Source organism: Ovis aries, chromosome 9, assembly GCF_016772045.2.
Source record: "Ovis aries strain OAR_USU_Benz2616 breed Rambouillet chromosome 9, ARS-UI_Ramb_v3.0, whole genome shotgun sequence".
Classification (NCBI taxonomy): domain Eukaryota; kingdom Metazoa; phylum Chordata; class Mammalia; order Artiodactyla; family Bovidae; genus Ovis; species Ovis aries.
The window spans coordinates 22,220,611-22,243,502 of NC_056062.1; the positions used below are offsets into that span (position 1 = coordinate 22,220,611).

The 22,892-nt window shown below is 36.8% G+C and overlaps 1 protein-coding gene across 2 annotated transcripts in view; it reads right to left on the reverse strand.

Moving 5' to 3' along the window:
* EFR3A (EFR3 homolog A) overlaps positions 1-22,892 on the reverse strand; it is an 80,621-nt gene that overhangs the window by 10,365 nt on the left and 47,364 nt on the right. Inside the window, exons 9-19 of one of the 2 annotated variants that reach the window (XR_009594933.1) lie at positions 22,507-22,621; positions 21,721-21,772; positions 20,213-20,385; positions 18,128-18,203; positions 16,737-16,898; positions 15,956-16,087; positions 14,781-14,848; positions 13,666-13,793; positions 5,598-5,689; positions 1,956-5,009; positions 1,042-1,090 (exon numbers count right to left, since the gene is read on the reverse strand). Coding sequence is in view for 1 of the 2 variants with exons in the window: in XM_027972892.3 (XP_027828693.2) it covers positions 1,042-1,090; positions 5,598-5,689; positions 13,666-13,793; positions 14,781-14,848; positions 15,956-16,087; positions 16,737-16,898; positions 18,128-18,203; positions 20,213-20,385; positions 21,721-21,772; positions 22,507-22,621 (1,047 nt within the window). In the remaining variant the exon portion in view is untranslated. Of the gene's footprint in view, positions 1-1,041; positions 1,091-1,955; positions 5,010-5,597; positions 5,690-13,665; positions 13,794-14,780; positions 14,849-15,955; positions 16,088-16,736; positions 16,899-18,127; positions 18,204-20,212; positions 20,386-21,720; positions 21,773-22,506; positions 22,622-22,892 lie in introns of those variants that run through there. The other variant, XM_027972892.3, reaches the window with a different exon arrangement.

The following is a 22,892-nucleotide window of genomic DNA, read 5'->3' on the forward strand; positions in this document are numbered from 1 at the left end:
GCCTTATCAACGTTTAAATGTCTCAAAGTATCTTGTACATAATAGGTGTTTAAAAATTGCTTAGTAAATTCAATTTTATTTTGACAAATCTGATATCATATTACAATAAGAAAAAAAAATCCTCCACAAGATTAAGCTGAAAAAGGTCAGATTTTATTTCATGTATGATGGGCACCAGAGTGTTTCATGTCCCTTGATAATGATTCTCTTACTCTAATATTTCTTAAAATCAAGAGCCAATTTCCACTCTCTATAGTGAAAGTCAATTTCCATGGTCCACTGCTTTACCAATTAGAAATAAATTCAGAGCATCATTAGCCACCAGGAATTTATATTAATACTTAATTGAAGGAATCATTCAAAAAATTATAAAAGAGGCCAATTATATGAGGTAAAATTTATTTCCAGGAAGGTCAAAGGAGAAAAATCAAGAGTATTATTTTATGCAAAGATAAGTGGAAAGATTAGAGTCAGTCAGACATGGGTATGAGATTTGGCTCTGGTATTTACTAGCTATGTGCTCTCAGGAAAGTTGTTAATTTCTCTGCCTCAGTGTTCTCACTGATGAAATAGCAAGAATTAATGTGATAATGCCTACTGACCAATTCTGCCAGCTCCCTTCTCCTACCCCATTAGAAACACACCTCTAATTATACTGCTCTAAGTCTACTAAAATGACTACATAATTTCCAGAATTTTCATCTGCCCGTCTCCTATAAGAGGAAATACACTGACTGTCTCTCACAAATCCGTGCAGCCTGAATGCTGGCCACCATAAAGGGTGACATTCAAATACACAGGGGTGCGCTGTCATAGCTCTAGAAAATTCAGTCTGCACAAAGGAAAATAACTGTCCAGGACCAGCCAGGACAACCACAAAAACCTAAAGAATGCAAGCTAATAAACTGATACTGTATTTATGGAGAAATCAACAGTATATACATTTGCCATGTTGCCTCTGGTAATTCCGGCATCTAAACAAGTACTGAGATAAAGATAAGCTAGTAAAATACTAGGGAAGTTAACAAGCAAAAATCTTACCAATTGCTTTCTTCAGTGCTTCAAAGGTGATTTCTTCAGTGTTACTAACCTAGAGAAAAGTGATTTTAAGTAAAATAGAGGGTTAAGAAAGGTCAATATAAATGACACCCTCACCTAGTTATAAGTCATCTAAGACCTTTTACAAATATTTTCTCTTCTTTGTGTTGGCTGGATTCATGATTATACTCCACAGTATCAAATAATCATCTTGTTTTCACTGGTTTTAACAATAGCCTAGCACAGTGGTTCTCCAAACAAGGTTACACATTGATGCTAGGCTGGCAGAACCAGCACCCTTTAAGGCAACCCAACTAATATTCAAGGCAGAGATTATGTATAAATGCAGCTTCCGCTGTATAATAAATGAGAACTACGTATTCTATACTCTCTATAATTTTGGTACCACATATATGTTTACAAATAAAAAATGAATTAATCAGAAACTCTGAATGGTTTAAAAGTAAGAATCACTACTTTGGGAAGTGTTTAATAAGCACAGTTAACCAACATCTTAAAATAATCATATTCTGGATCTTTTAAGGTCAACCACCAAGTCTGATTCTCCAGAAAACACCCTTTAACTTGAAGTTTTCAAATCTCTCCTGTTTTGAGACATGTTTGTGCTAATATAAACAAAGGAATACTATATAAAGTCAGGAATACTTTTTGTGGCACTAACACATTTTCAGGAGGAATCATATATCCAATAACTACAGTATCTCAATAAAAGTTAAGAAAGGATATATGAATACTTGCCTTGGACTCTGGTCATCCCTACTTTTAGCTCATGAGCTTCTTTTTGCTAAGTCTAAGGCAGAAAGGCTAATGAAAGCAGAAGGCTCCATGCTTTGCACCTGAGCTTCTCTGTAATACAAAGGCTTTAGCTGGAAATCAAGCAGCAAGAGTTTCACTACCTCAGGTTTCCTACTGAAGGTTCATATTCCTAGTTGAAGTCAGATTAAACTCGGAAATCTTCAGTTGCTTTGTTCTAGATATTTGGAGCAGATATACAAGATTAGGCTCTGGCTGGTCAATTATTTGTAACTAGAAGCAATCTAGCACTTCAAAGTTGTTCTTACAACTGGTTAAGACGTTTAGACTTTTGAGAAACGATTAGAGCACAGGAGAAAGAACACAGGAGAAGCCAGAAGGCCAGGATCCTTGTTACACAGAACTTTTACCTATTACCTGTTCATTCTGGGTGGGTGAAAAGCTAAAGGACTTTATCTAGTAACTCTTTTCTATCTGTTTTCCTGAGAGAATGATGATGCCTTCCTCCATGGAACCTCTCAAGTCACTCTGTCTCCCTCCTGTTTTGGCCTCCTTCCTCCCGGTCCTTTGCGGCCCTTGCTGGTCCTCTCCCCCATCTCCAGCCTGGATACCCCAGACCCGCTTCACCCTCAGTGCAAACCACCACAGGGGTCTATCTGGCCTCTCTACAGCCGTCTCTTCTTTCTGATGTAGCTTAGTCACACTTTCAAGACTCCTTTCACTAAAGCCCAGCTCTGACGACACTGCTCACTCTCAACATGCTGCCATTTCCTATCGGAGTGGAGTACACACGAAGCCCTCGGCCTGGGGATGCAATCTTCTGTGACCTGGCTTCAACCCTGTCTCCCACTCCTGCCTTTTGTGAATTTTCTTTCTTTTTTTTTTTAAAAGAGGAATTTCTTTATACTAATGTTTAATGATTCATATTTTTCATACAAAGTAGCTGTAAATACAAGCCACCTACTTCATTCGGTGCTTAAGCAAACCAGTCTGTTCCAAGTCTATAGAAAACACTGGTTGTGCTGCAGTTATTGGGAAATGGTGCAAAGACAGGCTTTTGGAGGAGTTTCAACATTCCTTTACTCTTTATGACTTTGGTCTTACGTATGACCCGGAACTCTCGCTTAGACTGTACAACGCCCTTGAGCCTGTGTAAAATCTGCTATTCACCTTTTTCCAACCAGACTAGCTGTCACGTCACTTTCACTGATGAGTGCCTTCTTGTTTTGTTAGCACACATATAGGTTCCTTCAGTTGTACTTGGGGAACAGGCAGCAGTATGTATGTATGTATAAAAAGATCTCTGCTATTTGTCCTAGAAAAAGTGACAATCCTTCTCAGCCGACCAGTGACTTAATTTTGTATAAAAAATTTAATTTGTACTCCAAATTTAACATGTATAACTTTCTATCCATTCCCCCAAATAATTAAGCACTGACTATTATCTTTTTGAGAGAAGAACTAAGTCAAGGTTTCAGGTTTTACTTATATTTATTATGCGTATCAGTCATGCTGATGGGGCTCAGCAAGCAACAGAGATCAGAGAGTCATGCCTGTGGTGCTTTATTCTATTAGTCAAGCTGATTGTTTAATTTCAGGCAGCAGATATGTCTCTATTGTATTTTAGTCATTTATCTTCTTGAATACTTTAATTTAACTTAGGTATCTTTATACATATATAGGGCAAGTTTTAGGAGAAGTTCACTAAGGATTCACAGTGGGCTAAAACTTGAATTGCAAATGTCAGAACTGACATATTACAAATGGACCAGGTATTTTAATAGATTAGTAAAAAGCTGAGCTGTATCTAGGGAAAAATGAAAGTTTTGGTATGATCTCCATCTAAACATTAAAAAAAAAGTTACAAGCTCTAAAAGCAGGTATCAAATATATCTGAGGACTATATGGGATTATACATATATAATTTCACATAATTTTGATGAAATAATGATTTTTCAAATGAGCAGCTTTTAATTTGATTCACTGTTAGCAAATATACATATTCTCAGTTTGATATTTTGTTACACCATTAACTGGTAAATACCTAACTGATGAAAATCTCTCCTGTCCACACAATGAAATTACCTGGTTTTAGCCTAGAGGGTACCGTCATTGTCTTCTGATATCTGAACAACCATTCCTAATACACAAAATTAGGTACCACAATGGTAAATGAGTTTGAAACTCCAATGCACTCAACTAAAAACTGTACTTAATTTTTCAAATACTCAGGGTGAGGTGTATTTGACTTAGGATTTACAGTTTTAGCAAAGATAAAACAAAAGGATCTTTAATAATTTAACAAATGTATTAATGAACTTTTAATGTAAAATTCATGTCAAGAATCTTCCTCCTATACTAAGTCTTCACGCAAATGTCATTTCAGTTCATTTTATTAAAATAAACTGACTCTCTGCAACAGTTTGAAGTGCTATATATGTATTTTTAGGAGAAATAAAAATGGTCAACAAAAGGCGAAGGGAAAAATTCCAGTCAATAAAACAGACTGCACTCTTGACACATATAAACTAAGGCTTTGGATGAATTTCTTTCCTCCAAAGGTATTATCAGCAAATTAATAATCATTAAAGATAGAGTTAGCAAGGCATCCTCCTTGCTAATAACGAGTATAAAAATTAAAATGGCTTTGGAGAGGTGAAATTTAGGGAAGATGCTTTTTCTTGAGTCTTAAATTCGTAAGAAAACTTTAAACCAACCTTAAGGCCCCAAGTTCCAAAATGAACACTAACAGCTTATTCAAACTACTCCAATGCTCTGAAGGTAATTTCTTTATGAAACTGATTAATTTTACGTAAGAGTGAGGTAAAAACGTTGAAAAATATAAACTAACTGGCTGTACCCTGGCCACCAAATACAATTCTGGCACACAAATTAACTGACAGGATTTGGAAGCAGGAGGGAGAGGAGGAGGCTGAGAAAGCATAAATTCAGACAATTTCCTTCCCCTTTTCTTATATGGATATTCTTTTAATCATTTATACTGTACCAAGAGAAATAATGAAATACCTAGGAAGCAAACAATGGATAAACCACAAGGAGGAGGCTGACTTGACATGCTGGCACATCGGCACTTTTACTTGACTATCAAAAAATTCTCTGCTGATTTGTGTGGATAAGTCCTAGAGAATACTGGCTGCTTTTTCTTCCTATAACTCAGGAGGGTACACTCTTGTGCTCTATTGAAACAGGAGGAGAACATTAAATCTACGATATTTCAAATAACTCCTTCAAGAGTACACAGGTCACTGATACAGCTTAGCCCACATTAAATGTTATATTTACTTTCCAAAATGATTTAAAAAATTCTCTCATAGGTGAAATTTTGAAACTTTCTAAAATTAATGGGTATTTGGCTTCACTACAGAGTGTATAATCCCATTTATTCTCACAACTCATGTTTCATAAATCTTTTAAAATAAATAGGATTAGAGGGCCTATTTATTTAGTAACAGGCCTTATATAAGTTCTTATTAAAAAAGCTTAGTTCTATGGTTTCTTTTACTACAATGTGAAATGCAGTGATATCATAACACTTGATATTAAATTTACATATCTTTGTAAGTATTTGAAATAAATTTAGTAAAATAAATTGTAAATTACAAGTTCAAGGCTAAATCAAATTAACATCTACTAACAATTTTATTTATTTAGGAATAATTCAGAATTGTATTTGCTTCTAAAAGTGCAGAGGGGCAAAAAGCTCTTTCAAATTGACTGACATCTATCTCAAGACAGTACTTGGTCATAAACTTTCAGCAACTTACCACATCATCAGAAGGAATGCTGTTGGGTAAAATATCCACCTGAATGGATACGGTGTCCACAATACTCTTCCTTCTAGAAAGTCGATCTTCATCTACAATTAAAAAAAAAAAAAAAAAACCCATTATTTGCTAGTTAGAAATGGTATCATTTCAGTTCATTGCTCAGTCATGTCTGACATTTGCGACCCCATGAATTGCAGCACGCCAGGCCTCCCTGTCCATCACCATCTCCTGGAGTTCACTCAGACTCAGAGTCCGTGATGCCATCCAGCCATCTCATCCTTAGTTGTCCCCTTCTCCTCCTGCCCCCAATCCCTCCCAGCATCAGAGTCTTTTCCAATGAGTCAGCTCTTCACACGAGGTGGCCAAAGTACTGGAGTTTCAGCTTTAGCATCAGTCCTTCCAAAGAAATCCCAGGGCTGATCTCCTATAGGATGGACTGGTTCACGTATAAATTCCACTTATTACAGATTTCAAAAAATTTCTGAAAATTAAGAGAGTTGGTCTTCTTTTGCTTTTACTAAATATAAAAAGCAGTGTGCTCTCAGACTTTAACAGATTTAAAAAATAAAATTGACACGTGGACTCAGTTTCATACAGTTGACCCCTGAACGACATGGAGGCAGGGGCACTGACACCTGAAGAGCTGAAAATCGGTATAGAGCTTCAAAGCTGGCCCTCCATACCCCCAGTTCCATTTCCACTCCACATTTTCCCATTTTGTATTAGTCAATTCTATTCAACATGTTCTATCATGTTGAGGTTTAACAGAAGATAACAAAATTCTGTAAAGCAATTATCCTTCAATAAAAAAAAAATAAAAAAACATGTTCTAAACTCAATTTTAACATCTCTAAGAAAACCTTCTTTATCTCCACACTGTCATATTTATTTTTCAAGAGAACCCTTCTTCAGAATTTTTTATCTTTTCTTATAGTTTTGTGGATGGCTTCTGAAGTGGTAATAGAACACTCCCTCTTATATTGCTGGTAGAGCTGCTTCTAAAAGGAATATTTTTCAGACTAACTTATAATTTTAAAACAAATCCGGCCTACTGACTAATGCTGAGCTTCCCAAGATTTTGCACACAGACACATACACAAAATTATAGTACATGAAAGGCACATGGAGCTCAATGGAAGAGGCTGCCTGCACTGTAAGCTGACTGCCCAAGACCAGACCCAGCTACCTGAAGAGCTAAGAAGGAGATCAGTATTCAGACACACCTGTAAGGTTCCCAATAACGGGGAGCTCAGGTCTAAAATTAGCTTAACAGCACAGTCAGTCACATCATAATCTGGCAACACTTTATCTTTCTAATTTCATTTTGTATATGCAGTTGACCAAAGGAAATGGCAACCCACTCCAGTATTCCTGCCTAGAAAATGCCACGGACAGAGGAGCCTGGTAGGCTACAGTCCATGGGGTTGCAAAGAGTCAGACACAACTGAGCAACTTCACCTCATGAACAACCTAGCAGTTCGGGGCACTGACTCCTCTGCAGTCAAAAATCTGCAATACAACTTTAATTGGCCCTCCCGATCCATGGTTCTGCATCTGCAGATTCAACCAAATTGAGACCACATAATACCGTGGTACATATTTATTGAAAAATATCTGCATTTAAGTGGAACTATGCCGGGAGAAATAACAATTACCTCAGATATGCAGATGACACCACCCTTACGGCAGAAAGTGAAGGAACTAAAAAGCCTCTTGATGAAAGTTAAAGAGGACAGTGAAAAAGTTGGCTTAAAGCTCAACATTCAGAAAACTAAGATCATGGCATCCGGTCCCATCACTTCATGGGAAATAGATGGGGAAACAGTGGCTGACTTTATTTTTTTGGGCTCCAAAATCACTGCAGATGGTGACTGCAGCCCTGAAATTAAAAGACGCTTACTCCTTGGAAGGAAAGTTATGACCAACCTAGATAACATATTCAAAAGCAGAGATATTACTTTGCCAACAAAGGTCTGTCTAGTCAAGGCTATGGTTCTTCCAGTGGTTGTGTATGGATGTGAGAGTTGGACTGTGAAGAAAGCTGAGCACCGAAGAAGTGATGCTTTTGAACTGTGGTGTTGGAGAAGACTCTTGAGAGTCCCTTGGACTGCAAGGAGATCCAACCAGTCCATTCTGAAGGAGATTGGTCCTGGGTGCTCTTTGGAAGGAATGATGCTAAAGCTGAAACTCCAATACTTGGGCCACCTCATGTGAAGAGTTGACTCATTGGAAAAGACTCTGATGCTGGGAGGGATTGGGGGCAGGAGGAGAAAGGGGAGACAGAGGATGAGATGGCTGGATGGCATCACCGACTCGATGGACATGAGTCTGAGTGAACTCCGGGAGTTGGTGATGGACAGGGAGGCCTGGCGTTCTGCGATTCATGGCGTCGCAGAGTCGGACACGACTGAGCAACTGAACTGAACTGATGCAGTGCAAACCAGTGTTGTTCTAGGGTCAACTGAACCGTGATTTTATTCTTCTGAAGGGGTGAAGAATGAACTAAAAAAGGGCAAACATAAAGAAATTGGTTTCTTGGGACTTTCCTGGTGGTCTAGTGGTTAAGACTCGGTGCTCTGGGTGTGGGCTTGCTCCCTGGTTGGCAAACTAACATCCCAAAAGCTGTGCGGCATGGCCTAAGAAAACCATTGGTTTCTTTCTTACTGACTACTCCTCTACTCCAAGGTAGCCTTCCCTGGCAGTAAATTAATGCTGTTAATCAAATATGGCAATTTACTCTCTTTTTGGGACATAGAAGGATTGCAGTTCCTGGCCTCTCTGTGGTTAGGAGGGACTCTGTAACTAGTTCTGGCCAATGAAGAGTGAGCAACGTTTTAGACTGTGGCTATTCCATCAGCTTGGACTCCAGAACAAGGAGGATATGAAGTTATGCACGGTTAGCTGGAGCAACGAGTAAGTCTTTACAGTTTTAAATCACTAAGAATGTGTGTCTGTTTATTTTCACAGCACAACTTAGCCAGGGTTCTTAACCTTGGCACTACTGGCATTTTGGGCCAGATAATTCTCGCCGTGGCAGCTATTCTGTGTATTACAGAATATTTAGCCGCATCCCTAATTTCTACCTGCTAGATACCAGTAGGCCTCCCCACTGGCAATAACTAAGAATGTCTCTAGGGTTGACAAATGGTTCCTAGAGTGGGAAAAATCACTCACAGTTGAGAACCACTGACCCACCCCATCCTGATAACAGACCTTTCGAGAATTTTCCCTGTATGCCACCATCTTATTGTAAGTTTCTTAAACACCAACCACATCACTCCTCCAAGCAATTCTACCCATTGCCTGACAAGTAAAAAGGCAATCTGCATTCTCCAGTCAGATCCTACGAACAGGAACATCGGCTGTTCCCTTGTGTATTAAGGCAAACGTGTCTATTCTCCGTCTCTGAGCATCTGCTGCACATGCTTTTCTACAAACAGCAACTCCTACAGGAAACACCTGTTACCTGCCCTTTCTTATGTCCCGCCCCCCACCATAAAGACTCTTATCTTTCAAGCTCTACTTACACAGTACATCGCATCCTTTAAATCTTAAATATTACTTCATTGTTTTTACTGTCTTCTGGCTACAGAAATTTCTGATCGGTTATGATTGATCTTTCCTTACCAGTATTCAATCATTATCACCCGTAAGTCATTGACTACCAACATGTAAATAAATGTCTTATCTCCCCAACTGTACAAGAATTCAGTGGCAGACTGTTTTGTATCTATCATCTAGCAGTTACTCAGGTTCTGCTGTATAAAGGCTGATCGTACAGAATGAATACATACCCATCTGTGACAAGTTACTACATATTGTTTCACTGCAGTTTTCAGGTTGAAAATATCTTATCTCCTGCATATGACTATTATTAAGGTAACTGAGACAGTGTACTTTTCCTAATTTTTCTGCATGATCATATGTGCTAATATAAATCACCAAACATAAAAATCAACATCAATTGAACTGCTACAAAACAGTATGGTCATCACCGCTGACTTGCTTTTCAACTTTCAAGGCTTTACCAGAACTCAAAATGAGGAATGAATAATAGCCTGCTTCGCAAAAAATACCCATACAAGAATTTCTAGGTTAATATATGAGAACTGATGGGTTGCAGAGAAGAGACAAATTGAAACTTAAGATAAAAATAAAAAGGAAAGGAGAATTACAGAGGCAGGAGAGGGACCACTGAGTGGCAAAAATGAGTTAGAATGGGAGGGACATATGGGCAGAGATTTGAGAAAGACAAGGAATTTTTCAAAGGAAGAAAATGAAACTCAATGGGAAACTCTAACACTCTATTCTCAGAAAGTTCTTTCATCAATAGAGCAACCTGCTTGAAGGTGATAGAAAAAGCCCAGTCACAACTAAGTATCGTGCACATTGACACATGAGTAAGCTTTCCACAACACAGCTCACAGAAGGTAACGCCCCTGTTTTCATGGGCCATCCACGTCTGCTCCTGACCTGCCCTTCACGGTCGGCTGAGACGCAACATCACTGCAGCCACTGGGGACAGCCCTGTCCTGCCTCTCGGCGTCTCAGTGCCTCGTGTGTGCACCCCCAGGGCAGACCCTTGCTTTTCTTCCTCAGGCTGGCCTGGGGCAGTTTCAGACGCTACTTTCTATGCCCCTTCCATTTTCCCATCCCACCTACCTCTCTCCACTTCCTATAATCTGCTGTTTGGTATGGTAATCACTGTTTCTTCTTTCTGTTTTTAATTGCAACCTGGGTTTTAGAGCAATGCTTGGAGACAGTGAGACCTAACTTCCTTCAGTGACATTCTGCTGCCACCTAGAGTGTCTGTGTATAATGTATGCAACTGCATTCAGACGGCTAAAGAATAGAGAAACGCCAAGTATACACAATAGTCTGAACACAAGTATAATACAGAACTACATTAAATTACTCAATATAATTGTCTATGGTTGTATAAAAACAAGTAGAAGAACTTACTTAACTGTATATTAATAAATCATGAAATGTAATTAGCGCTACAATGCTGCTCCGATTCAATTAAAAAGCTAACCGGCAAAATGAAATTTCAGAGGTAATTTGTCTATATAAAAATTTCGTTTTAACAATGATACTAGTTACACAGACAGACTTTTTTGGTTCTACAGAAAAATACAAAATTCCATCTAGAGCTAATGCATGTTTATTTATAGTGACACTGGTTTTTTAGGTTCTTTGCAATTCTTATCAAGCCATTCCCTGTTTAAAATCATTTAATGCTGCTTTCAGAACAGTTTGAACTATTTAACCCGGTTTTACAATTCCCAATCCTACTCTTCCAAGTCACTCCAAAGTAGACTAACTTTACAGTAATTGCTTGAAAAATCATCTTCTTGCTTGCCTCCATTCTTCCACACATGCTGTTACTTTGGCATGAAACAGTTCACTTGTCTAACACTTGCTTCAGGTTCATCTTAGGGGTTTTTTTCCTTCTGGAAAACACCCCTGTTTCACAAAACCTGGACAGAAGACTCTCCTAGGTGCCGCCTGAGGACCCCAAACCTCTCTGATGATAGCCTTTAAGGCATACTGCAATCGTCCAGTTAATTGTCTTGTTAGACAAACTGTATAATGAATTAACTTCTTTCCTATGCATCTAGAATAAAACTGCTGATGTGCCATCTTGGTAGAACTGAGAAAAATGTCATTCAAAACCATCTCCTGTGTTTCTTGGTCCAGATGAGGAATCCCGTTAGGAAAGACTGTAAGCTTTGTTAAAGCAAGAACCTCTACCTGTCTTGCTCCTATTTGCACAGCAGCTGCCACACCGTAAATACTCATTAAATACTGCACCTCTTCATAGAGGAGCATGTAACACACACTTAGACATACACTATTAAGTCAATTTCTATGCTGATTTGTAATAATTAGCTAATATTTATTGATCACTTACTTTATGCCAGTCATTAACTGTTCAGTAAGCTTTAGGCAGACCATTCTTCTTTCTTTAGAACCAGTTACCATTATATTTCAACTGTTTGTCTGTCTTCTCCACCAAACTTTAATCCTTGAGGATAGGGAGTGAATCTTAACATCTTTCTACCCCAAAAGTCAGAAGAGTGCTTGATATAGTAGACACTCAGTAAAAGTTTGTAATACAAGAAAAAATAAATCTGGATCAATATGGATGACTGAACAATCTTTGAGCACACAGTTGGCAAAATCAATTTATTAAGCACCTAACTGAACAGGCAAGGCAGTTAATTCTAGTGGCCTTACCTAATCAAATTATTTAATATCAGCCTCACTATCCTCATTTGTCAACAAAATTAATGCTACTTTTCTCATCAAAGTACATTCTCAGATTACCTGAGAACATGAATACAGAGTATCACTGTGACTGGCAAACACTCAGTACATAATAAATGGCAGCTACTATTTTGATGATGAAAGGTATACCTGCATGATACACAACAACATAAATATTTAAACTTTTTTCTTTTAAGAAGATACCTTAAATCTTAAATCCCTTATTTTTAAAAAAATGAATATCTGATGGATATACAGCAAAAGGAAAATTTAATAACTGATTATGCCACAAAGTGTTACTATGTCTTCTGACTCTCTCTGCATTCAGGCAGGACACACATGCCACAGACTGGTTCTAAACTGCCAAAATCTTTATAAATCAGAAAAACCTTATTCATACTGAGGGATTTCTGTGCAGTTACATAACTAAGTATATGCTGAAATGCTCTGAATTCTTCTAGTCAGTGATAGACAGGCATTAAAAAAGATAATACATCCTTTTCAGGGGTGGGAAGAAACGGGAAATACAAACCATTTGTTAAAAAAAAAAAAAAAAGTACCATAATTTTTGTTCAGAACTGTTCGGAGTTAAAGGAACAGGGTAGAAGGAAATAACAAGGGATGGAAAGTAAACTACAGCTATGGGGAAGGTAAAGCAAAACAATAACTGCATTTACAACTACATAAAATACACAGGCCACTGTCTTCATTTTCTAGAAGGCAGTTGTAGTAAGCTATTTTCCTAAAGGATGGGGGAGGGAAAGGGTAGGCCAACTGACAGTGGATTACCTTTGCACTTGTGCCTGGGTTTATGAGGTTTTTTGCCTGAAGGAAAGAGAGCTAAATCCAAATTATAAGAATGAAATATTTTTAAAAACCTATTTAAAAAATTCTTTAAAACTACAAAGCTCTATTAATGTTTTATTCTTAGCACTTTTTACTTTCCCAAGGAATTCCCGAGGAACAGAATTTTCTATACTATGGAATTTAAAAGAAAATGCAAAAGCTTTCATTAACATCTCAAACTATTATGAACAACTATCTGTAATAAACATACATATTTTGGATCCAAGTTATAAAAAAGTTACTTCCAAAGGTCATGCTATTTCTAGCGATTAATTCAGAAAACTACCTAAATGAAATCAAACAGCTTTCTTGTAGAACAGATGTAGCCCCATCAAAAGAAAATGAAGGTGTCCTAAGATAAAAATCTTTGATTTTAGCTTTCAAAGTAAAAAGTGAATGCAAGATACGATGCAGTTTTGCTTTGAAACAAAACAATTATCTCAGGCAATGAAAAGAATAGAAGGAGATATATTACACACAGAGGAAAACATATTCTTAACTTTAAAAGTTTGCAGGTTTCTTTACATAGAAAATAGCCTGTACTCTTTCAAATGACAAAAATTACCTAATTCATTAAGTTCAACAGTCACAATTTACTAACTAAACAATTTTTACCAATTTCCTGAAGTTAAACACAATATAGCTTAAAGAGCAAAGATCTTACTTTGCTTCTCTGTTTAAAGAATAATATTATTCAGTATAATAATACATGAACTATAGCAATTATCACTTGAGGATTCAATTTGCTCATGATAAAATCATGTATGTGTCTTTTACTAAAGGTTTTCAAGAAGAAAATTTTAAAATAGAAGTAAGCTTTCTTAAGCATCTGTAACAGTTGAGATATAGTAAGTACACAAACAGAATTAATTTTCATTGCTAATTGAACTTGCAGAAAAATTGCTGATACGTATTCGATAGAGTAAGAGTTTTAATCACCTGCCCTTACCTGTCACTTGTGGTACGTATGGGACTGACAACCTCTCAACACTATAGCCACTGCCACCAAGTGACTCTGCAATCTTGTTGGTCAAAAAGTACAAATTTTTGTCATGCTTCTCTAAAGATTTTGGAAGCCTGTCAAGTTGATCAAAACAAAAGCCATTTAGTATTATTTAAAATAAGTTAACATATAAACATTTTAGATCAAGGTCTAAATATAAATGCAACTTAAACTGTAATTAGTCATAGGAAAATCAGTATATTTTAGGTGACTAATTTGAGCTCTTAAAGAGCTCAAACATATGGTATGTGGACCCAGCTAGGAAGCATTCTGCTGTTCTTCTTCCCCAGTAACATCCCAAGGGTGAGGTCAGCCTTATTTTATCCTGCTGGTATTCACACATTAAATGATGAAGAGGGCTAAATTCAGCTTTAACTATCATGCTAATTAAAAATCTACTGCAAGAAGAAAATAAAAATGAAGCTCACTGACTATTAATCAAGAACACACTAGCCAACTAAGTGACAGGAAGCTCTTGTCCAAGACATACAGCTTCACTTTCCTTTCAAACTGCTTGGTATTACATTATGCTGATGCTTTCAATATTAAACTGCTTTTAGAGTCCAAAAGTTTGAATAAAGTATTTTTCATATATGTATTTTTTTGTTTGAGTAGTAAGAAAAAAAAGTTCAGAGTATAACCGTCGTTTTTTGGAAAACATTCTTTATCCCATATTTTATTAATATTGTTATCGATTATTGGAAGTCTTTAACAAGATATTATAGTTTCTTAAAGGAGTGTTCACCTATATATCAGAACATGCTCTATTTAAGAGTTGCATCTTCATGTTTAAAAAAGGGTAAGCTAAAATTTTTTTCACCAAAGACTGAGTCCATGTGTGTATGAGTCTACATTTATAATGTATGAGAACTTTTTTTTTTTGTATGAGAACTTTTATAACAAGAGAAACAAGTTAGATGAGTTAAGTGACAGAAACATAAAACAATGAGGATTACAAAACATCAGAAAATTATTCTAACAATAGTTCACTCCTTTGCAATCACCATTTACTGGTTTCTCAAGTCAATGTCCCTTCCTTGAAATGTAAAGCATTAACATACATGCACTTATCTCTGAAAATATGCTCTGGTAGAAAATAAGGGGCTTCCATAGTTCGAATTTCAATAACCTGAAAAATATCCAAAAACAAAAAGTAAAAATCAAAGGCCTCACTCTTTAGGACGGTGCCACAAAAATGTGGAAAACTAAAAACATAGAAACAAAAACTAAACATTTATAAGAAATAGCATCACTTCATTTTGGAATTTAAGCTACAGTTGAGAACCCAAATAAAGAGTTCATTTTGTTTTCACGTTTATGAACTCAGCAGGTAACAAAATCACAGTGATAAAATAATACAAGCTGTGAAAAAAAGATGATACATCACATCTGATCAAACATCCCACAGAGGCAATTAGAACCTGTGCTTTCTCAAGCACCCTGTGTGGGAAACGCCTCCACAAGCAGCAGGCCCTCGCTGTGCCCCTCCTCCATGGGACCTGCTGCCGCGCATGCCCGCGGTCTCAGCGCTCTTCTGAGGTCTAGCTCCCCAACTCACTTGGGAGCCACCTAAAAGGGAACCCTGCTTTCATAGCATTTGGATCTTTAACAGCAGATGTCAAATAGTCACTCAAACATTTATTTAATGAGATGAATGAGTTTTATTTCTTAGAATGCACTAAAACCCCCTACATTTTAGGAAGGACTGAGAGATATGCTTCCAATTTCATAAAAACGGGGTTCTCCCTGAAAGATGTCTTTAAAGAATAAAAATTACAGTGGACTTTTTCTGCAGGTAAGTCAGGGGTTCTGAAATGTATGCTAAACTATTTAATGAGTTACTGCTGAAAAAGATAATAGTTAAATGACACAGGACAAATCTCTGAGAGGTGTATTACTTACTTAACTTTTGAGATCTAACTCAAGGAGACTGGTTTAAAACATAATGACAATAAAAACAGTATAATTAAAGAAATATGAGATACTAAGATCCATAATGTTTTAAAAGGAAAACAACTGTATAAGAAATTGTATGAAGTATTGTAGAAGAAAACCATATTTCCTGCTCAACCATTACACAGAAAAATTCTAACACAACAGGCATCAATGAAAATATAAACATAGCATTATCTTAATAATTTGATACATAATCATCAAAATTAAAAATAATTATTGCTGGTAGAAAATCTGCCATTCTTGTGCAGTTCAAATGCAAGGACTTATCTCAATTTATTACCTTGCTAACATGCTGGCAAAACGCAGGAACAGCTATCATCTGACTTACAAAGTTGAGGTATGCAGCAACCAGCGCCATGATTCCACAACGATGGAACATTGGTAAATTATCTTCATTGATAATTGCACTGTCCTTTAATCAAACACACACAGAGACACTGACAGATCAAGGTCTCATGCTCATTGGCATTTTCTCTATGATTATACTAAGAAATGCAGCTAGGTTGGAATGCTAACCAAATGTCACCTTAGAAGCAGCTTTCTTTTAACAAAAAAGTTCTAAAAGGAGAATAAATACCTATTTATAAGAGACTTAAAACTCTCAATTCAAACAAATCTTCTTCAGGAAAGCCTTTCCTAAAGACAGGGGGATTCAGGGGCTGGTGAAATGTATATCAGATACATGAAAATAAATGCATGTATTCTCATTGCACACAGTTCTATTATTACATAATATGTAAACTCTAATTAAACAACTCCATCTACGTAATTCTTATTATTTAATGACTATCTTCCCCACTGAAAGGATGGGCACAGGGACCACGCTGTCTTTTTCATCATGGTAATCCTATGGCCTTGAACAATATTTAGCACATGGTCAATACTTACTCAACATCTGTACAAAGAATAAATGAATGTGATCATAGTTTGAGTATTTTAGATTTAAAACTAGACAACTCACTTAAAAAATTCATGTCCCTGAATAAAGATGATAATATTTTAAAGATGGTGTCTAATTCATAAAAAAATGCTTTTGTCAATGAAAGGCTATGAAAGCATACCTGTAAAGCAATGGCTAATCGAATGAGATCAATAACTACTTCTTCATTGGCCAATTCAATAGTTATAAGAGCAAGAGAAGTATAAAGTAGCTCATAGTTTTTGTGAACATTGTCTTCTTCTTTACAGCCCAAATATATGTGCCGATATAGCTGCTGCCCATTCTGAAAAGGGAAATGATACAGAAAAAAGACAGTCTTGCTTAAAATGTAGCAGGGCAGATTTCACAGGTGTATAAAACCTCTTACAAAGTAGCTATCTTATCACATAACAAGGGAGAGATTTAAACTGATAATTGGAGGGTCAAATTGTATTCCAATTATTAACATCAATAAATGTATTGATATATAATTAGACACTAGCATTGGAGTCGAAGAGAAAATTAAATAAAAACAGCAAGTCAGAAATAGTTCCAGTGCAAACAATGAAAATGTCTTTAGTAATAATTTGAAAAGACAAGCAAATTATAGATAGATTTGAGAAAAGCTGAAAAGAATGGCAGAATTATGGGAGCCTCGGCAATTGTAAGAAACACTTGGGTGAGGAGAAATAAACTCAGGTTTTCTTGCCTGCGGGAACAACCTCCTGGGAGGTGGGTTGGGAGCTGTCTGGGGAAGAGCATCTCCAGGCTCTGCCACACTTTGGTCTGAAGTGATACAGGCACGTCTAAAGTCCACCCATGAGAAGAGGTCACAGACACACCCCCGGCACTGTAAGAGGTTTCCCTCTAAACCAAACGGATCTAACACGCCTTAGTCAAAAACAGAAAAGCCCATCGTCTAAAGCATTCCAGAGTACAGGTCCAATTGTCAAGTGACAACAAACAGAAATAAAAGCGTTTTTCCCATTTCAAAGTACCATGTGGTAATTAACTCAACATGTTACACTGTTTCACAACACAAACTGTAAGTTACAACTGGGAAACTGAATGACCGCCACGCTTCCTCTCCACTAGGCAGGCCCCAGTGCCCACCCTAGATGTGATTTAACTCATCAGTGGGGGAGCGCGAGCATCGGTGTTTTTAAAGGCACAAAGCTCCCCAGGTGACTGTAATGTGTGGCCAGGGTCACAGGCCACAACAGTAGTCTTCTGAAACCAGTCCGTCTGTAGGGTTATGCATTTTGCTCTGTAATCTATTTAATATGCACATGGACCCATATAGGTAAGAGGGGTCTCGCCAGCTGTGCCAATGCATGACTGGTTAAGCCTGTTTAGGTCTGTGGTTCAGTACTAGTAAGTGTGAATTTTCTGGCTACAGATACAGACCTATGTATGCTCTTCTAATAGATTCCCCTTCATTTCATTTCAAGGTTACAGATCAATGCAAACCTACCTGAGAATTCAAATGGCTATAACTTAAGTCATGCATTATTTTTCAGAAGATAATCTTACCTTTTTCATGAAACTTGTGTCTTGTCTACAAATTTTTTCTCTTTTTATTTTTAGGTCAGCCACATCTGGTATTATTCTAGAGAGAACCAATGCATCATTTTTAAAGGAATGACAGTTATTATATCATATCTCATATGACAAATCATGGCTATATTTAGAAGTCTGAACTATTTATCACTCATTTCAATGAGCATTTTAAATAAGCTTATATGTAATGATTCTACTGAATAACTGAGTTTAGTTAAGTAAAATTGCACAAAGTAATCCTTGAGGCAAAATCAAAATAAAATTTATGTAACTAATGATTACTAGTAGATGAGATCTCTGAAAGTACATTAAAAGACCTTTAACATTTACTATCTTAAATATATCCTGTTCAGTTCAGTTGCTCAGTTGTGTCTGACTCTTTGCAACCCCACGAATCGCAGCATGCCAGGCCTCCTTGTCCATCACCATCTTCTGGAGTTCACTCAGACTCACGTCCATCAAGTCCGTGATGCCATCCAGCCATCTCATCCTCGATCGTCCCCTTCTCCTCCTGCCCCCAATCCCTCCCAGCATCAGAGTCTTTTCCAATGAGTCAACTCTTCGCATGAGGTGGCCAAAGTACTGGAGTTTCAGCTTTAGCATCATTCCTTCCAAAGAAATCCCAGGGCTGATCTCCTTCAGAATGGACTGGTTGGATCTCCTTGTAGTCCAAGGGACTCTCAAGAGTCTTCTCCAACACCACAGTTCAAATGCATCAATTCTTCGGCGCTCAGCCTTCTTCACAGTCCAACTCTCACATCCATACATGACCACGGGAAAAACCATAGCCTTGACTAGACGGACCTTAGTCGGCAAAGTAATGTCTCTGCTTTTGAATATACTATCTAGGTTGGTCATAACTTTTCTTCCAAGGAATAAGTGTCTTTTAATTTCATGGCTGCAGTCAGTATCTGCAGTGATTTTGGAGCCCCCCAAAATAAAATCTGACATTGTTTCTACCGTTTCCCCATCTATTTCCCATGAAGTGATGGGACCAGATGCCATGATCTTCGTTTTCTGAATGTTAAGCTTTAAGCCAACTTTTTCACTCTCCTCTTTCACTTTCATCAAGAGGCTTTTTAGTTCCTCTTCACTTTCTGCCATAAGGGTGGTGTCATTTGCATATCTGAGGTTATTGATATTTCTCCCAGCTATCTTGATTCCAGCTTGTGTTTCTTCCAGTCCAGCGTTTCTCATGATGTACTCTGCATAAAAGTTAAATAAGCAGGGTGACAATATACAGCCTTGACGTACTCCTTTTCCTATTTGGAACCAGTCTGTTGTTCCATGTCCAGTTCTAACTGTTGCTTCCTGACCTGCATACAGATTTCTCAAGAGGCAGGTCAGGTGCTCTGGTATTCCCATCTCTTTCAGAATTGTCCACAGTTTATTGTGATCCACACAGTCAAAGGCTTTGGCATAGTCAAGAAAGCAGAAATAGATGTTTTTCGGGAACTCTCTTGCTTTTTCCATGATCCAGCAGATGTTGGCAATTTGATCTCTGGTTCCTCTGCCTTTTCTAAAACCAGCTTGAACATCAGGAAGTTCATGGTTCATGTATTGCTGAAGCCTGGCTTGGAGAATTTTGAGCATTACTTTACTAGCATGTGAGATGAGTGCAATTGTGTGGTAGTTTGAGCATTCTTTGGCATTGCCTTTCTTTGGGACTGGAATGAAAACTGACCTTTTCCAGTCCTGTGGTCACTGCTGAGTTTTCCAAATTTGCTGGCATATTGAGTACAGCACTTTCACAGCATCATCTTTCAGGATTTGAAACAGCTCAACTGGAATTCCATCACCTACACTAGCTTTGTTCATATATTAGTATTGTTATACAAATTAAATAAAATTCTGGATTAATAAAACCTAAAAATCCTAGATGAAAAGAAGTATAATACTGCATAATGGTAATGGTGATGGTTCTAACTGTGAAAGTACTGAAAACCATTAAATTAAACACTTTAAAAAGGTAAAAAAAAAAATCAATACTGTACTTAAATGCATTAATGTAGAAATCTGAAAATTTCATCATTAAGCCTATTTTCAAACAGCACATACCTGATCCCTCGAAGCTTTGCCCTGTTGTCATGGCGATCCATGAGATTATGCATTACTTCCAAGACTAACTGCCTCAGTTCATAGTCTTCCATGAGGGATGGTGATAGCAAAGGGTCCAGGAAAGACCCTGGCAGTGCAGTAACGATTGTCTTCGCTTTGTATCCAGAAGTTACCTGATTATAGGGAGGAAAAACAAGCAAAAAACCTTTGTCATGAATCCTTCTTTGGTCAAACTCTCAAGTTGTTTTCTAAGAATCAAAAGCTTAGGGAAAATAGGAAGTATAACCATAAGTCTGAAGGAAAAACTAGAAGAAAATTTGTGAGATGACGATGATTTTACAAAACACCATCATTCGTAAAGTGAACAGAATCAGTATCAGCATGCATTTACCGTATGCCAGGCGTGGCTCTAAGCACTGCATGTGTACTAGCTTCACCATTACCATGTTCCTGTGAGGCTGCGAATCACTACTGCTTCCCCATTTTGTAAAAGAAAACCGAGGCTCAGAAGGTTAAGGACATATGGGGCAGGAAGTCAGTGCTAAATGGATATAGGGAAATTAGGTAACAAATAACACAGGTACGATCTGAAAATTTTAAACTGGCAAATAATTATTTTATTTTAAATTAAGCAGTTCAGTTTAATAGGAGTGCATTTTCATTTTGGAAAGCTGTTTTCATTATTTGATGTGACATTTCTGAGTGTATTCCCATCTCTAAAGTTGGAGCTTTTAATCAGCCTATACTTAAATCCCATTAAACAGTTTAACCATAACACACAGACATTCATTCAGTTGACTGTGTAGTAAAATTAGGATTAGAGACAAGGCTATTTGCTCAAGGAATTTATTTAATTAAAAAAAGCTTAGGGCCAAATGAAATTTCAGGTGGGTAATCTCTATTTATATTAAGGATTACAAGCATATGTGGAACATCTACCATTTATATTTGGGCATTCATTATAGGATAAAGGTGATTTTATAAGTGAGTAGAAATTGGTGGGACAATTACTACTTACCTAAAAAAACTAAAAACATATCTATATTTTATATCACATTCAAAAATAGATAAACTTCAGATCAAAGTTCTAGATGTGGAAAGCCAAACTGTAAACCTTTTGTAAAAAGATATAAACAAATGTGTTTATATCATCAGAGCAGGCAAAGGGCTCTTAAACAAGATACAAATATAAAAGCAAAAAACATATAGGAAAGAACTGAGAAATCTGGCGATAGCTGGGCCCAGGCATCATCTTCTGTAAAATGGTAATGCCTTCTGCCTTCTGTATCTTTCATCATTATGAAAACCAAACATGATGATGGGAAACTGAGGAATAAGCAGTAAAAGCGAAATCAAGTACATTCAAGTACAGTATATAAACCACAGAAAGAAAACTTACCATAAATGGTATCTTATAAGAAAAAGAAGCTGATAATGTGAAGCTATTTTTTTAACCTCTTTAATAATTTAAGGTTAAAGGTGTTCTTTACCGGTCTTAAATTCCTTACCATAAGCAAAGATCGCAGCAACATTATTTGAATCCGCCTGGTTCCCAAATCCCTAAAATACACAAAACAGTGGCATTATCTTATAAAAAGTAATTAACCTTATTTATTTAAATTATTATTTTTTATTTTAAAACTCTTCATATTAGCAAAACAGACTTTGCTTTCATACTAGCTGAAGTCATGGCTCATTTTAAAGTAAACTTCATATGAATTACAGGGTTATATGCACAAAAATCAAATTCAAACAAAAAAAATTAAAAAGCTGTTGGTTTGCAAAGGAAACAAACCTATGCATGTAATGACATGAAAAGTCAACTGTATGAAATCACAACAAAAGATCCAGAACAATTAAAAGATACTATAAACTGGAGAATATATCTAATGCAAATATAACTGACAGATATAATATCTATGTAATATATATTAATAAGGCCAGAATGTGCCTAAATAATTGTTATACAAATAATTCTTTCAAAAAAGAATTAACAAATGAAAAAAGGGTTATTAATGGTCAAACAAATATCTTAAATAAGACTATCATTTCCTTATTAAGTTATTTACAAACTAAAGCATTAGCATGTTGTAAAATCAAATTAGGGCTTTCCTGGTGGTGCAGCTGGTAAAGAATCTGCCTGCAATGTGGGAGACCTGGGTTTGATCCCTGGGTTGGGAAGATCCCCTGGAGAAGGGAACAGCTACCCACTTCAGTATTCTGGCCTTGAGTATTCAACTTTACAGTTTGAGAAATTTTCAGTTTGAGAACAAAGGAGAACCACAAAAACATACCCTAATTGACTGATATCCAAAGTATGTGTAGATGTTCCAAAAACAGGTACTTTCCCCATAATGAACATCATGATTTCTGACCTCTGATAATCTGGTAGGTTACTTCCAAAAAATCCTATAAAAATATCAAGATAAATTTAAGATGCATTTTTCAAATTGAAAACTTTATTTTTCCATATAATAAAAAAATCGTAATATTAAGTTGGTCAAAAGGTTCATTTGGTTTTTTTCAATAAGATGGCTCTAGTAGTGCTTAGTTGTCTTTAACTTCATTTGAAACAATTTTGTTAGACTGTATTGTGACAGCTGTCATATCAGCAGTGCATTAAGAAAAAACACTTACCAAGGTTGAGTTTTTGTCTAGCCATTTTAATACTGAAGATGGA